The sequence below is a fragment of the Medicago truncatula genome, chromosome 5 (assembly GCF_003473485.1).
Source record: "Medicago truncatula cultivar Jemalong A17 chromosome 5, MtrunA17r5.0-ANR, whole genome shotgun sequence".
Taxonomy (NCBI): Eukaryota; Viridiplantae; Streptophyta; class Magnoliopsida; order Fabales; family Fabaceae; genus Medicago; species Medicago truncatula.
In genome coordinates, this window is record NC_053046.1 from 12849698 (window position 1) to 12866362 (window position 16665).

The 16665-nt window shown below is 33.4% G+C and overlaps 1 protein-coding gene across 1 annotated transcript; it reads right to left on the reverse strand.

Annotated features, from left to right (window-relative positions):
* Window positions 1-3441: 3441 nt before the first annotated feature.
* Window positions 3442-7727, reverse strand: LOC25495004 (uncharacterized). Its single transcript, XM_013598232.3, has 11 exons — window positions 7525-7727; window positions 7323-7445; window positions 7179-7234; window positions 6316-6482; window positions 5065-5136; window positions 4847-4994; window positions 4673-4760; window positions 4461-4592; window positions 4055-4117; window positions 3934-3963; window positions 3442-3838 (listed from the first exon to the last, which is right to left on the reverse strand). Exons 1-11 carry the CDS (start codon window positions 7583-7585, stop codon window positions 3795-3797), a joined length of 984 nt encoding a protein of 327 aa, XP_013453686.1. The 5' UTR covers window positions 7586-7727; the 3' UTR covers window positions 3442-3794.
* Between the last annotated feature and the right edge of the window lie 8938 nt (window positions 7728-16665).

The window sequence follows — 16665 nt, forward strand, 5'->3', positions numbered from 1 at the left end:
CATGTATCTATGGGCATCATGTTAAAAATGATACTCAACTTAATTATTAAGTAAGGACATCGCGATAAAATATGTGATGTGAATTTTTTTTTTTTGATAAGCAAGGAGAGTGGACAGACATCAAGAGGCATCATCAACATCCCAACTAGGTTGGCACGTCGAGATACCTCTATCGTATACCGCCACGCTCAAGAAAATTTTATTAAAAAAAGGGGAAAAAATACAAAAGGAGGGGGGACTAGACCAAAACCCTCAAAAAACAGAAAAGAAATGGAACAGAAAAATAAATAGAAGAAACAACAAAAACCATCCAAAAAAACAGATCAGGGGAATCTGTAGTTTGGAAAACCACTTCTATCCCGAAAGAAATCAAGGCTCAAAATGCTAGGAAGGGAATTTAGCCAAACCCCACCAACAATGGAATGACCTGTGAAGCCCCGATACTTCAAAATGGATGACGTACCGTATCCCCTGCGTATCCTGCACCGATACTTCCTGATACGTATCCGGAGAGTATCCAAATATTAAATTTTATTTTTTTAAAAAATAATTATCCGATACATCCCCCGATACGCACGGATACTTGTGTTTTTTTATATTATTTTGATTTCTGTTTTTTTTTTTTGTGTAAAAAATAAGAATAAAAACATTATATTACTATAATATATATACATTTCCTTTATCTTTCTTTAGTGCTAGTACGACCCACACCACACCACACAACCAATTGCATCTTTCCCTTTCTAAGAAATTAGGGTTTCAACTTTTTCTTCCAAAGTGGTCGCCGTCCACTTTGGCCACCGTCAAACTATCCAAAAGCTTGCTTTAAAGCTTCTTGTGCAACCTTGTTCTTCCTCCTGTTGTGAGAGAAATTTGAGTACTTTCTCTTTTATCCATTCTTTGAAAAGAAACAAAATGGATCCAAAAAGGGTAGAAGATTTGGTTTATGTGCATATTAATCTTCGACTATTGTCAAGGAAAGAAGATGGATATAAGAAAAGACAATCAAGAATGTGGGACATTAGTGGAGATGCGCATGATCCGCTTGATGGTGTTGGAATTGAGTTAGCATAGTTGTCTTTGGATGAACTGGATTTGGAAGTTGATTTGTATCTTGATGATGGAAATGGAGGAGAGGAGATGTAAACGTTAGTTACTTGTTAGTGTTAACTCTTAGTACTTATGTGTTTTTTTTTTGGATATAATGATTCTTTTTTGGATCGATATAGTATAGCACTAACAAGAAATTCAATTCAGCATTGTTTTGATATCTTTTGAGTCAAATATAAGAAAAAAAACATAAATTTTCAAGTTCAATGTGCATTTTGCACATAATTGGAAGACATCGAGGGATATTTGCAAAACGTCATGCTGACTAACAGAAGAATTTAACAGTGGGGATAAATTGATTAACACTGTCAATAATAGCTTGCAAAAAATAGTGGTTTGTTCAAATTATGCTACACTAATATAGCATTATAGCACCTCTATAGCCGCTATTTGAAAACACCTTCGTACTAAATCGTTTATCACAAAACAGTAAGGGTTTGCTCTTAGGTTTTGTTTAATACGGACCTATAAAATTTTGGGTTCATCTTGGACCAATTTTATATCAGCCATAGATATAATGTTATTTAATTTAAGCGGTCAGTATTACCTATTGGCTACCTTTTCTTTAGGTTGATTGTTCAACTACTTTTCTATTTGTGTATTAGCCCTGCAAATTTATTGAATCTAATAATAAACCATTAACACTTAATTTATTTTACTTTACTTCATCATCTTCTTCCTTGATCTAGTTGTTCATCTTCATGCGTATACATAAACTTCATCATTTTTTAGCTTCCTCTTTGATTAACAAAACGTCTAGAAAAATTATCAAAGGAAAATTTCCTTTAATATGAAACCCAATTAAACAACTTGAAGAAATTAGAATGACTGGATTAATGAATAATGATCAGTTTCCCAAAATTTAACGGGACAAAAAATTCTGAAACACTCGTTTTCCCTCATCAACCACCATCACCACAACTTCCCTCTCCTGAATATTCATATGAAGATATATAAAAAAAATATTCTTTATTTCCTTAAAAAATTGTTTCTTTTTCACTATCCCAATTCAAAATCAATAAACACAATTTCTCATATTTGGGGTTGGTTCAGATTTTATGCCAATTTTTTTGGCTCTGATTCAAAGAGAAGACAAGATCCATACTTTATAATACCCCCGACACAAATTGAATTTATACCAACAAAATATTGAATCTGAGTGTGAGTGCGAATATTGTTTTTAGATCCAATATTCTTTCCGTAAAAAACCAATTCGGGTATAAATACACAGTTTTTAGCTTCTTCCTTGGAGCTCCGTATATAAGCTTCTTCCTTGGAGATGCACAAGAGCAACATAGATCTTGTTTTTAGCTCCGTATATAAGCTAACCTGATTATGTGAATAATGGATCTGAGTAGGGGTGTTTGTGGATGGGTTTAGCCAAACCCAAAATCAAACTAGATAGGATACTCCGGTTTAGGTGAGGTAAAATAACCACCCGTTATACTATTTGGTGGATTTGGGCAAACCCGCTAATTTATGGGTTGAATTAGATTGGCTAATGCGTTACCCTACTTATTTTCTAATTTTTTAATATTAAACGATTAAATGACAAGTCCTCATAATTTTGTTTTAAAATAGTACTCTACTTTTTAATTTTCTTAAAAAAAAATGTTTACTTATTTTATTATAATTTTATGCATCATAGAATATCAAATAATAAACTCCATTGCCGTTCAAAAAACTAATAAAAAAAAAAATGAACTCCTTCATAAAATACTTGCAACTAGGTAAGAAAGGTATTTTACCTACATGTGCATATTTATGATTTTATTAAGGCAAAATTACATTTTTAGTCCTTTAACTTAATTTCAGGTAACAGTTTGGTCTTTTATCTTTTTTTTCATTTCAATTTGGTCCTTTTTGTCCATTTTCATATGAAATTTTAAGCTTAAAATTCATGATTTTATTTTCTTATGGTCTTTCAGTCTTCAAATCTATGATCCTCGTCTATGTTTGCATAAGAATATTAGATTTAAAGCTTGAAAATGTATATGAAAATGGATAAAAAGGACCAAATTGAAATGAAAAAAAAGATAAAGGACCAAACTGTTACCTGAAATTAAGTTAAGGAACTAAAAGTCTAATTTTGCCTTTTATTAACCATTGTGAGGCTTATTAGTATTTACCATATATATGGGGGTATTATATAATTTAGCGTGTGACTGGATCAACTCACTGTAGCATGTATTTATCATGAACAAAAAGAGTGATGGGTTCAGCCTAAACGGACCCTTGTTCTTATTCTGTTACACTAGCATTGCTATAGCTTTTGTTTGACAACACTAATACAAATATGCACGGACAAGGAGGTACAACAACAACAACAAATAATAGAATTTCAACACTAACATTTTATAGGGTAAGCGCAACAATAATATCTAATTAATCCGGAAAGAAATGAGAAAATTAAACTTTATAACTAACACCGTAGTTCAGACGGTGGTCCTATTTTTGAGGTGAAAAAATTAGCCAATTCCGATCATTAAGAAAAAGAGAGTATTCCAAAAATTCGCAAGATTTAGCATCACTCTATTTAGGCAAGCTGGTCCATCAATACCAGCAAAAAAAATTTGAAAATGGTTCTACGAACTAACGTAATACTTGACCTAAATAAATCTTCCTAATCAAATCATCATCACAGTAGTAGTTAAACTCTCAAGTTTGATGATTATAGAACTATGCTATCCTCCCAACTCCTTCTTTGCAAACCATGCCCCAAAACCAGCTACAATAATCAGAATACCATTATAAATAATCAGATGTTGAATGAAATACAAAAAAAATACAAAATAAATACAATAAACCAATATGCACTCTCACCTTTGCTCTCCCATTCCTTTTTATAAAAAGCTGAAAAATCACAAAATCAAGGTAAAAATATAACTTAATAACATCAATATAATTTAAACAATTTAATAAAATCAATATAATTTATCCTCACCAGATATCTGTTCTTCGGTACATCCATCAATAAAGTCACATGCTCTAGTCACTTCATCGCTCACTACAAAAAGCAAAATCAATTTAGCTATAAAAACCATGGCAATAAAGAGCTCTTTGTTGTTGCATTACTGTTATCCTCTCTTCACTGGAAAATAACTCATTTCATGACCTATAGTCATAATTGATAATACTCAAGAAAAACGTACAAGCAGGCAGCAATAAAAATCATTGCAAGAGCTATTTTTGTGTTGTTGGGAGGAACATGCATTTCTACTTCAATAAGGCAGTGACAGGAAGAAATAAAAAAAAGGCATAGTGGGTGAAAGAGAAAGAGATGGTGGTTTATTCTTTGTGCAAATTAAAATTGTGCAAATTAAACTAATCAACATATCGTGTTCGCTTACCTGGATCAGATGGTGGCTTGTTCTTGAAAAGTCTATCAAGCAGTGTTAGAGTCTCACGATTTGATGAAGTTTCAATACCACCAGAAGCCATCTTATCGAATTTTTGCAATACTTCATATGCTTTCATAGCAGCTGAAACAATCAAAATAAAATCAATATACAAAACAAGAGGAACAGAAAAATCAAAATAATAGGAAATATTTATTGCTTACTCATATCAGCTGAGTTCTTAAAACGCTCGACAGAAACAGAGAAAACCACGATAGATTTAGCCTCCGGTAGCCCCAAATTGACTCCAAGCTGTCGTCATATTTGTTGTCAGAGGGACATTTTAATTTGAATTTAAATTTATGAGACTCACCACAATATGTAGCTAACATAATTACCTTAAAATAAGCCTGAAGTAGCTTAAACAGCTTGTCTGAAACATTTCTCGCCTGCTGTGTAGCATCTCTTAACAGTTTGATGTCATTGTTTTGGAAGACAACTTTCATTCTATTAATAACATCTCTCAATGTTTTGCCACCAAGTAACCTGGAAAAAAAATTATAGATCAAATTGAAATAAATTTTAATAAATAAATTGATACGAAGATGTAACATACATCATTAGGCGCTCAAGGCAATGAAGGTTTGCCTCAAGGATATCCTTATCAATTTGTGCAACAGATTTGTTCCTGCTTAAAAAAACAAAGGAAATAAAGTTACTGAATATGAATAATAAACCCTGAATGATTAAAACAGAAAAGAAGAAACAGGAATCCTTTAATTACATACACACACCCTTCTACTTTAGTTTGCACACACCGGGGACACACTCTACTGATAATTTGTTAACATGAAGCTTGAACTTACTTGCACTGTGAACAATTAAGTGTCTCTAATGGTTTTTAAAATCCATCAAACATTCGCAATGTTAAACAGGATTAACTTCAATCAACCCCAGAAACATGGTGAGCAGATGAGTGCAAATAAAAAAAAAGTAAAAGAACAATAGAAGAGGATAAAAAAAAAAATCATCAACCAATTCCAACAGTTCTAACAATAAAGAGATGACGCTGTTCTCAAAATGAGAATGGCTTGGTAATCTCAAACATTTTCAACTGAGGGCTTGTTTGGATTGGTTTATTTGAGCTTATCTATTGACGTAAGTTTTGTGAAACTTTTCCGGAGAACTTATGAAAACAACTTATGACAATTTTCACAAGCTTTTTTCAGCTTATTTTTGTAAGTTCTCCAATATAGCTTATAAAATCAGCTAATAGCATGTACAAAAATAACACAACTTCATTTTATCATTTCTATAAAAATAGTTAATATAAGCTTATGCATAAGTGCTTATGATGATAATTGTCTGTGCATAACTTAAATAGCATTTAGCAATCATCAACCAATTCCAACAGTTCTAACAATAAACAGATGACGCTGTTCTCAAAATGAGAATGGCTTGGTAATCTCAAACATTTTCAACTGAGGGCTTGTTTGGATTGGTTTATTTGAGCTCATCTATTGACGTAAGTTTTGTGAAACTGTTCCGGAGAACTTATGAAAACAACTTATGACAATTTTCACAACCTTTTTTCAGCTTATTTTCATAAGTTCTCCAATATAGCTTATAAAATCAGCTAAAGCGTATACGGAAACAGTTTTAACTTCATTTTATCATTTTCTATAAAAATAACTAATATAAGGTTATGCATAGGTGCTTATGATGATACGTGTTTGTGCAATAAGTTACAAATAAGTTGTTTATCCAAACAGACCCTAATAATAATAATAATAATAATAACAACAACTAATGATAACAATTAAGATTGTACTAAGAAAATGATAGCAATCAATGGAAGAGTACTTACGGGGATTCCTTTTTTCCATAGAAAAAAATCAGGGACTCCTCAATCGCAGCTATTTGCACACTAATGCGTGGAAAAATGAAGTTAAAATAGTCCACCATAAGTGCAGTATAAGTCTCGCTCCATTCCAGACAGAGTAGGTTGCGCCTAAGGCAACATCCCAAAAGGCCCTAGTAAAAATAATAATAAATTTATTATTATATTTATATATATATATATAGACCCCAAAACAATCTCATGTTCCGGTAATGTACTTTTCTACTTTCTTCTTTGTTTGAATTGCTAATTTCCATCTTTTATAGGATGTTATTTCTTAATTCTTTCAAATATTTGTTTATGTTGAAAATTCTACCATCATTGTGGCCTCCTAATTGCGACATTTGGATTGTTCAGAATCTGTACCTCCTAATTGTGGCCTCATATTCATTTTAGAGACTTTTGTTCAATTTTTTAAAGCAATTTTCTTCATTATTCAAATAATATTCCTATATTTATGACATAACTTTGTTTCATGTAAATGATATATTTACATTATTGATCACAAATGTATCAACACTCTACACTCAGGTCTAGGATCATACACCTTGGTATCTGAGTTGTTAAATAGAATTGAAGGAAATCCACTTGTAGTTACAGAACAAATTTGTTGAGGCTTTTTTAACTTAAAGTCTGCTCATAGAATCAATCAAGCATTTCAACTATCGTAAAAGACGGCAGATGATATAATAATAATAAGGGCACTTGTTAGCCTAACCCTAATAACAAGTGTTGTTAAATCCAACACAGTGGCAGCAAAAAAATCCCAACACAGTAGTAATGACAAAAAAACACTCTTATCAGTAAAAAAATAATAATAATCAAAATACCTCCGCTCTAATTTCCGCGCGGATCATAGAAGCTCTAAGCATAAAATAATAAAAATCTGCAAAAAAATAAATAAATAAATAAATATACTGATATACAGATTTAAGTAACAAATTAACTAAAATAATAACAATAATAATTCTTACCTCGACTTCCACCAACTGTTTTTTTCCAGTCCTCCGCCCTTTTCCTTTCTTCCGATCTTTCTTTCTCTACTTCGTCCTCGTCTTCGGGTGGCCAATCCTCGTTCTCACATTCCTTAGCTTTCTCTGAAAAAACAGACGCCGTGAATTGAAAAGTAAAACGGAAACGAAAGTACGAAACGAACACGGTTGAAAGAATCCTTACCGACGACGGTAGAAGTTTCAGGATCTTCATCACCGTTTGTGTTTCCCTCAGGATCACTCATCTTTCTTTTTTGGTTGAAGTTCCTTGCTACCTATTACAAGAGAGGAGTGATAGTAGGTTTTAAGAGAGAGAAAGAGAAAGTGAGGGTTGTTGTCTGAAGCTCATCACGCATACCCCAATCATTCGCTCGTTACCTTGTACCCCGTATTTGTATTCCCATGTGCAGCTTTTATTTTATGTATTTATTATATTCCCTTAAATTAATTAATATCTTCAGTTTTACATTAATTAATTTTTTACCCAAAACAAAAGTCTTACATTAATTAATTCATCAAATAATTTACTACTATTAATTAGCATTAGCATAAAAAACATATCATAGATATCTTCTTACTCGCGAATATTAATATGAATTTTTTTTATTCATGGATATTTTATTAAAATATGAAGAACAACTAACTATATTTATACAGTGTTTATATTTATACGGTGATAAAAATTAAATTTTGCTGGACCATATATTAAAATTCAAAGTATTAATTCAAGTTTTGATCCCCGAAGAATATATACAAAAGCATTTAGAAATTAGGGAAGTTGTGATCTACAAGAGACTCTGAAGACTACTAGGACTCTAAAGAACTTCAAGAACAAAAGGAACGAAAATATAATTTCAGTTGCAGCAAAGGATTTTCAAATGTCACATCAACGACATTATCCATATCAAGTAATATTTCAACATTCTTGATTAAAGCTTCTCAAAGACTCAAATTATGAGCTAGAACATTCTCAACGTCTCTATTTTCTTTACTTATATAAGGAGCTGAAGACTTGAAGAATAACAACAACACTCTGCTATTTTAATTGTACCCTTACTCTGTCAAATTCAAAAGCGCATTAAACACTTAAGAATTTCTTACTAAGTTCATATCTTATAAATTCTAATTATTAAGAGTCTACTATGTTTTGTAATTATTTACCCCATGTGATTTTATATCAAGTATAAAATCAAACAGTCTTTTATTTGATTAAGTTAGATTGTAGAAGTCTCTTTCAGTTGTGATTGAGCATTTGAGAGCATCTTGCTTGTGTGCTTGAACATTGGAAGTCTCTTGGTTGTGTCTTTGAGTAATTGTAATCAGTTGCAACTATAGCTTAGAAGTGCAAGGTGACTTGACTACTCCTGAATTGTAAGAAGAACCAATATAATTGTTTTATGTATGCCCCTCCCTCTCTCTCTCTCTCTCTCTCTCTCTCTCTCTCTCTCTCTCTCTCTCTCTCTCTCTCTCTCTCTCTCTCTCTCTCTCTCTCTCTCTCTCTCTCTCTCTCTCTCTCTCTATATATATATATATATATATATATTTCCCCATATAATCTAAGGATTTCTTATAAAGAAGTCCAAGATTAGCCGTTCATTTCAAATATCTAAAGATTATCTTAACAACAGTTAAATAAGATTCTTTAGGATCTAATTGGAACCTTGCACACAAGCATACACTAAATAAAATATTTGGTTTAGAAACAGTTAAGTATAACAATGAACTTATCATACCTCTGAACAACTTATGGTCTACCTTTGTGCCGATATCTTTTTTGCTTAAGGTGCAGGTTGGATGCATTAGAGTAGTCATCACTTTACATTCTTCAAGATTGAACTTTTTCAGAAGTTCCTTTGTATATTTAGACTGATGAACATATACTTTATCTTTGCATTGGTTGATTTGAATTCCAAGAAAGAACTTTTTATCTTAGAAAATTCTTTGCAAAGAGATGCATTAGTAGAACCAAATATTATATCATCAACATAAATCTAAACAATGAAGATATCTTTCTCAAGTGTTCTTTTGAATAGTGTAGTGTCAACTTGACCTCTTTTAAAATCATTTTCAAGCAAGAAATTGCCCGATCTTCAGAATTGCTCTTAGCTAGTTTAAAATCTCCATTGGCATCCAAGATTGGAATTCATAAATTCGCCACTTACCATTCTGATCAACAAAATCAGCCACTGAACATTTGTGCATATTAGTTGGAATATTAATATCTAAACCACTCATCTTAAGACCCACCTCCACCCAACATTGATCTCATGCTCTAACCAGTTGTCCTTTGCTAATAGACAAAAAAGACATGTTGATTAAATTAGGCCATAATTCTACCAATTTTTTCCATAAGCTGGGATCATGCGTTTTAGCTGTCAACACATCCATGGATAAATTTTCTCTATCATATTTGCCTTTCATAACATTGCACCATAATTAGTTCTCGCCAAATTTCAACTTCCAACACAGTTTCAAGAGACATATCTCATTCATAAAAGGATTGATGTTCTTACCGCATTTTGTACCATGTTATGCAAATTTTTGTTGTGTTATTGATTACATAGCTGTTATGAAAATATTTAGGCTTAATACATCCTCTCGTCCCTTAACTTATTTTATTTTCTCAGTTTGGTCCCTTAACTAAGAAACGTCTCAAATTGGTCCCTTATGTATTCTTCTGTTACTTATTGCGGTCCTCTCTGTTAGTATTTTAATATCTAATATTTTTGATTTGATTTCAACTGTTTGATTGCAAATCCATCGTATACAGCACCGAACCACCAACATCTAATCTTTTTTGTTCTTCTTCATCATCTTCATCTCCATCAACATTTATAAAAAAAATAAAAAACCAGAAAAAAAAACCCTTAAATAATCAACTTTTAAACCCAAAAGAAGAAAATCAATTTATCACCCACTCCCACCCCTTCATCTCTCTCACATCAGCAACACCATTTTTTTTTTTTTATTTTAACAATTTCCATATTTTCTAACAACAATCTTTTTCATCTTCTAATAATCTTCTCCAAATGCAAAAACAAAATCACCAAAGTTTCAATCTCTATTAGAATCCTTGTGTGGTTTCCTCTTCTTGTTCCTTTCATAAATAACTTTCAAAATTTTCAATTCTTTGTAAAATTTCATCATATACCCATAAACATAAAAATGAAGAAAAAATAAAACCTTGTGTGGATTTTCGAATTATGAGAAAAGAACCGTCTTCTTCATTTTCAAATTTTGGGAAATTGTGAGAATTGGGAATTTTGAATTCTGAAAAATGAAATTGTTGTTGGAATTTTGAGAATTTAAATGGAGGGTTTCGTTGAAGTAGAGACGAGATTTAAGGTTGTGGTAATAGAGAGTGGTGGTGGTGTTGACGATGGAGGCGTCCTTGAGGAAGGAATTAAGAATGGGTATTGAATAATATGGGTTATGGATTTGAGTTCAAAATTGAGATTGAATTTTTTGGGAAGAGAATAGAGTGATTAGGCTTTGGGTTTTGGTGTTAAGAGAGTGAAGGACATGATGGTATGGTGATTCAGGAAGAAGCATTTTTTCAGAAGAAAAAAAAAAGGAGAAGAAAAGATGATGGCAGACATTGTTGTTTTTAATCTTTCTTTTCTTAAATTTGAGAAGATGATGAAAAATTTAATTTTATTGTTTTGAAGATGATAAACAAATTTTATATTTTTTTTATTTCTCGGTTTTAATGGTTGAAGATTGATGAAGGTATATGTAGATGTTCTTGAAGATGATGAAGAAATGAAAGGAAGAAGATGAAGAAATGGGAAGAAATTGGGTGTTGGCGGTTCACTATACGATATAATAGACATGTATGATCTAACTGTTCTCATTTATAGACAAAAGATCAAAGAGTTAAAATTAAAAGTCTATTAAGGTCTATGGTGGACCACCTATAATGTTGGTTCACCTAAGATATTTAGGGTTAAAAATTAACGGAGAGGACCAAAATAGTAAACAGCAGAAGAGTTATAGGACCAAATTGAGACACTTAATAGTTAAGGGATCAAACTGAGAAAATAAAATAAGTTAAGAGACCGAGAGATGTATTAAGCCAAATATTTACCACCGAATTATATAACATAAACTGACATTTTATGATTTAAAAAATTTAACGTTTTTAGGGTTTGAGTTGTTTTTTTTTTTTTCAATTCCTTTTATGTTTTTTTAATGTGAAAAACTGCCTTTTTATGTGTTCGTATTTTTTATTTTAAAAAGTCACTATTTAATTTTGATAGAATATATGCTATTTTTTTAGGATGGAACATATGCTATTGGTAATTTTGAATTTTTTACCTTTACAATATAGGCCTACAAGGTAAAATCCAAGTTTTTACTTTTTTTTTTTTGAATAAGCTAAAATGAATTATATTACGAAATCAACGAGTCCTTCCTAGCACAAGGTGTACTAAGAAAGAACCAGCAAAGTCCAAACAATATTTACAATAAAAACAGAGCAAAAACTAAAATAAGCAAAAAAAAACTATTAACCTATGCCCAACATAGTGAACGGACTAAGCCACCAACCATGAAAATTGAAGGGAAGCGTGTTAAATTTCACCTTCAACCACATAAAAGAGATGGACTTAATCTTATCAACCACCTGTAATACCGAGCAAGTTTTATCCGTAAATTGCATGTTGTTTCTTTCTTTCCAGATCTCCTAGACTGTAGCAAACCAGATGACCTGTGAAATTGATTGACGAACCCTTGTTGAACCACCATGGTAGCTGAACTGAATAAAATGATCCCGTAAATTTTGAGGGGTAACTGCAGATATGCCCAGCCATCCATAAATTAAATGCCAGACAGAACCAAAGAAATTACAGTGTAATAATAAGTGATTGGACGATTCAACCGAACCGCATCCTGCAACACAAGCTAACGATTGTTGATCAAGGACACCGCGACGAAAGAGATTGTCCTTAGTAGGTAATCTATCCCGGAACAAACGCCAAGCAAACAAGACAACCTTTAAAGGAACATCCTTATGCCAGAGAGATGAAACGGGCACCGAAGTAACAGTTGGAACCTGAGTCGTTAAAAAATTGTAGGCTCTACGAACAGAAAAAGATTTTGATGTTGCCAACGTCCACAACCATTTATCATCATTATTAACCTGCAAAGTAACATTTTGAAGCAATAATACGAATTCCCCCACCAACTCCTCCTCCCACGCAAACAAACTCCGCCTCCAACGCCACGCCCCACCCTCCTCCTCCCAACCCAACTGACACATATCAAAGACCGACTCCTCCTTGAACACCGTCAAGTCATATAACCTGCTGAACCTGACACTAAAAGACACCCCGCCTAACCAAGCATCCGTCCAAAACATAGTATTTTTCCCATTCCCAACGGAGCGACTAACATGGTCGCAAAACCACTCCTCACTACATAAAGTATGACCATAAGGATGACTCGCGACCACCCCCCATCAGCCGCCCCCCAACAACCTCATAACGCGCCCTCAACACCCTAAACCATAATGACTCCCTCTCCTCGAACATCCTCCAGCACCACTTCCCTAAAAGAGCGATATTAAACTCTCTAATACTCCTTACCCCCAAACCACCAACCTCCTTACTCCTACAAACAGTGTTCCAGTCCACCCAAGATATTTTCCTATGGCCACCACCCCCCCCCCCCCCCCCCCCCCAAAAAAAAAAAAAACAATTAAAAAGAGATTCAATAGAAGAGACGATACCTGACAGAGCCTTGAAAAAAGAAAGGGCGTAAACAGGCAGAGACGACAGGACTGACTTCAACAAAACCAGGCGACCACCCAAAGATAAATGTTTCGAATTCCAACCCGTCAGTCTAGACTTAATACATTTAATGATTGGTTCCCAAAAAGACAATCGTCGAGCATTACCACCAATAGGCAGCCCCAAATACACAAAAGGAATAGTACCAACCTTACAATTCAACACCATAGCCGCCTCAGTCAACCAGGAAGTGGCGACATTCACACCAACCAAGAGACTTTTCGAAAAATTCACCTTCAAACCCGACATGGCTTCAAAGAGAAAAAAAATGGCACGCATTGCTCGAATATTCGCCCAAGATTTTCCTCCCATAATTAAAGTATCATCCGCAAATTGCAGATGAGAAACAACTGTTGAATCACCACTTCCGACTCTATAGCCAGAAAAAATATTATTTGCTGACAGAGACTCCATCAACACATGAAACCCTTCCGCAGCTAGCAAAAACAAGAAAGGCGAAAGAGGATCACCCTGCCTCAAACCCCTCCGCAGAGAAAACTCCTCAGTTGGAGACCCGTTTACCAAAACTGAAGCTGTGGCCGTTCCAATGCACTCTTTCATCCATTTCCGCCATAGAGTCGGGAAACCCATTTTCAACATTACCTCATCTAAGTAACACCAGTCTATAGAATCGTAGGCTTTCTCAAAATCCACCTTAAAAAGAATCAGTTCTTTCTTGCACCTATGTGTTTCATCAACAATTTCGTTAGCCACCAAAATTCGATCAAGAATCTGTCGACCTTTAATGAAGGCAGATTGAGAGTCCAAAATAACAGAACCAATAACTGTGCGCAACCTGTTAGCAAGCACCTTCGCCAATATCTTATACAAACTAACCACCAGCGAAATCAGTCTGAAATCATCCAACCGCTGAGGGCTGTCAACCTTAGGAATAAGAGCAATGAACGTGCTATTTATCCCTTTGGTCAACCTTCCATTCCTATGAAACTCAGACAAAAAGCGCATCACATCGTCCTTCAATATCTCCCAAAAATCTTTAATAAATGCAAAAGTAATCCCATCTGGACCTTGACTTTCAAAATTTTTACCTTAAATCTTTATTTAATTTTTTTTATTGTCAAGTACACTTTCATTCTTTTCATTTCTATCCACTCAGACACGTTAATCAACTTTAAATATGGTTAGTGTTTCTTTAGATAGGCGGCCTGTAAATCACGTTTTGTTTGAAATCATGACATAAAACAAATTTAACATATAATCTCTAATTCTTAACTACTTAAAATCAAGGCAGATTTACATCTAATAGCATGCAAATGCGCTTTTGCTTCATCAAACCCAACTCCAAAAATAAAATAAAAATCTTTGCAAAAATACTCTTATTTTAAAAATAAAAAATGATCAACATTTTCTTTTCATTTATGTTAAAAAATTTAATCAAACCCGTGCAACACACGGGTTGTCTCCCTAGTTTACAGTATTCCTATGTTCCTATAATTTATGTGCTTTAATATTGTTCCTATGACATGCATTAATCACCAAACCAAATTCGAGTGTCTGTTAAATAGCACAAGCAATACGATTGAATGAATGAAGCTGTAATCTAACCAAGGAAGAGACTACATTCAATATTGACAACACCAAGTTAGAAACACTTTGAATTTTTTATGTTAATCACACGCGACTAAGGAGGAGTCTATAATTTATTTAGTTTAACTTTAATGGTAAAATGATAAAGTAAGGAGTAAGGATGTCTGGCAACAAAACCCATACATGTGGTTACCCGTCCGAACCAAATCCAATTTGACGGGTTTTCCCCATTTTGACTGGGTTTGGGTATGGGTATGAGTTTTCTCCGATTTCAAAACATGGGTATGGGACGGGTAACAGGTATATAGGTACCCACCGCGAACCCATACCCATACCCGTCCCAAATGTAAAAAATTACTTTATGTTGATATGTCTATGTTATTTTGTTTGATAATTGTCATGTTAATAAAAACTACCATTGATATTTGAATGATCAATTAAATTGTTACGTCTAACAAATGTTAAAGTGAGCATATTGGTGGATAACGTATTACAATGTTGCTCTTGGGGATGCAAAAAAACTTCTATTTTTTATTAAAAAAAATTATTCGATGCGGGGATGGGATGGGGCGGGGATATCCGAACCCATCGGGGACAGAGATGAGATTCAATTTCTCATCCACGTTGGGTATGGATAGGATAACGGATAAGTATATGAGAATCGAGTATAGGAACGGGGAAGGTAAACCCCGTCCCAACCCCGCCCCATTGCCATGTCTACTGAGGACGGTGGATGGATTAGAAGAGGTTAGCAAAATAATATTAAAAATTGGAAAGAAGATGGTAGCAAAATATGAATCACGTGCAGCTCCCTTTTGACTTGTGGGTTAAAGAAAGCAAAAAAAAAAGACTAATTGGCTTCTCTTGTTTTTTGGGTGCAAGATTAATTGGTTTCTTTAAATATAATATGTAACCGACTATGATCTCTCACTATGCGACCGTGCCACTGCCACCCATTGTTTGTTTGATAATCGTATAGTGTTTCCACTAGCTAAATAGTAATTGTGACGTGGCAATAATGGTTGTCCACATGGAGATATCACATAACATTCACCTTTAAAGAAACTTGACACAGACTAAAAATGAACGATGTGTTACAAATTGTGAGAAATGTCTGCCTATTCACAAAAATCAAGAACTACAATAATTGATATGTATAAGAAACAAAATTTGCTGAAAATGAGCAAGTATAGGTCACACGTTAACCTTCGTATAGCTTGAGACTCATAATCATATTTTTACAATCGATTTGTCTGGGAATTTGAGCGATGTGGAACATATAACAAACTTCAACATTCACCCTCACACCTAGCGTGGACCTAGGTCAAATTTCCACTTCACAATCCTTAATCTGATTTTGATACTATGTTAAATAATCTTGAATCGCATCCCGAAAACTAACTCAAAGGAAAAGATGATTCAAACATATTTATATAATCGATTGCCCGAGCACCTGTGACAACAAACTTCAACACTACCAACTCTATGCAACAATATAACGTAAAATTAGCAAGAAGAGACAAAAATTGTGGAGGTAACACCAACAATAAACAATGACCAAGTCAATAATAATTAATTTTAAAATATTGCAAATATTTTAATAAGAAATACTAACTGGTGTATCGGACACTAATTAAAGATACTAGGAAGAAAATTATATTCATTAAAATTGTATAATTAATTTATAAAAAATTAAAAAAAAAATTATTTTATTCTAATAATTTTCTTTTTTTGATATCCTTAACTCGTGTCCCGAATACTTTGCATAACATTTATTATGAGTTTCCTCCTCACTTCATGAAAGCCTCTAAATTCAACCTAAATGCAGTCAAATTAATTTCAAACCCTACATAATCCTTTCTCATTTCTCCTCTCCTCTCTCTCTCTTCTGCGTGAGCCTGTCTTGTTTCACATTCTTCTCCCTAATTTACACATTCAAAAACTCAATTTCCATTGCATTTCTCTGAAGCAACGACAACTCTTAAGTA

Bases quoted from the DNA above. Each gene is read 5' to 3' on its own strand.
- LOC25495004 (XM_013598232.3), bottom strand. From the start codon at position 7,585: ATGAGTGATCCTGAGGGAAACACAAACGGTGATGAAGATCCTGAAACT. The intron at 5,137-6,315 runs GTAAGTACTCTT...TTTTTTAAGCAG, and splicing joins TATGGAAAAAAGGAATCCCC to GAACAAATCTGTTGCACAAA. The intron at 3,839-3,933 runs GTGAGAGTGCAT...TGATTATTGTAG, and splicing joins AAAGGAATGGGAGAGCAAAG to CTGGTTTTGGGGCATGGTTT.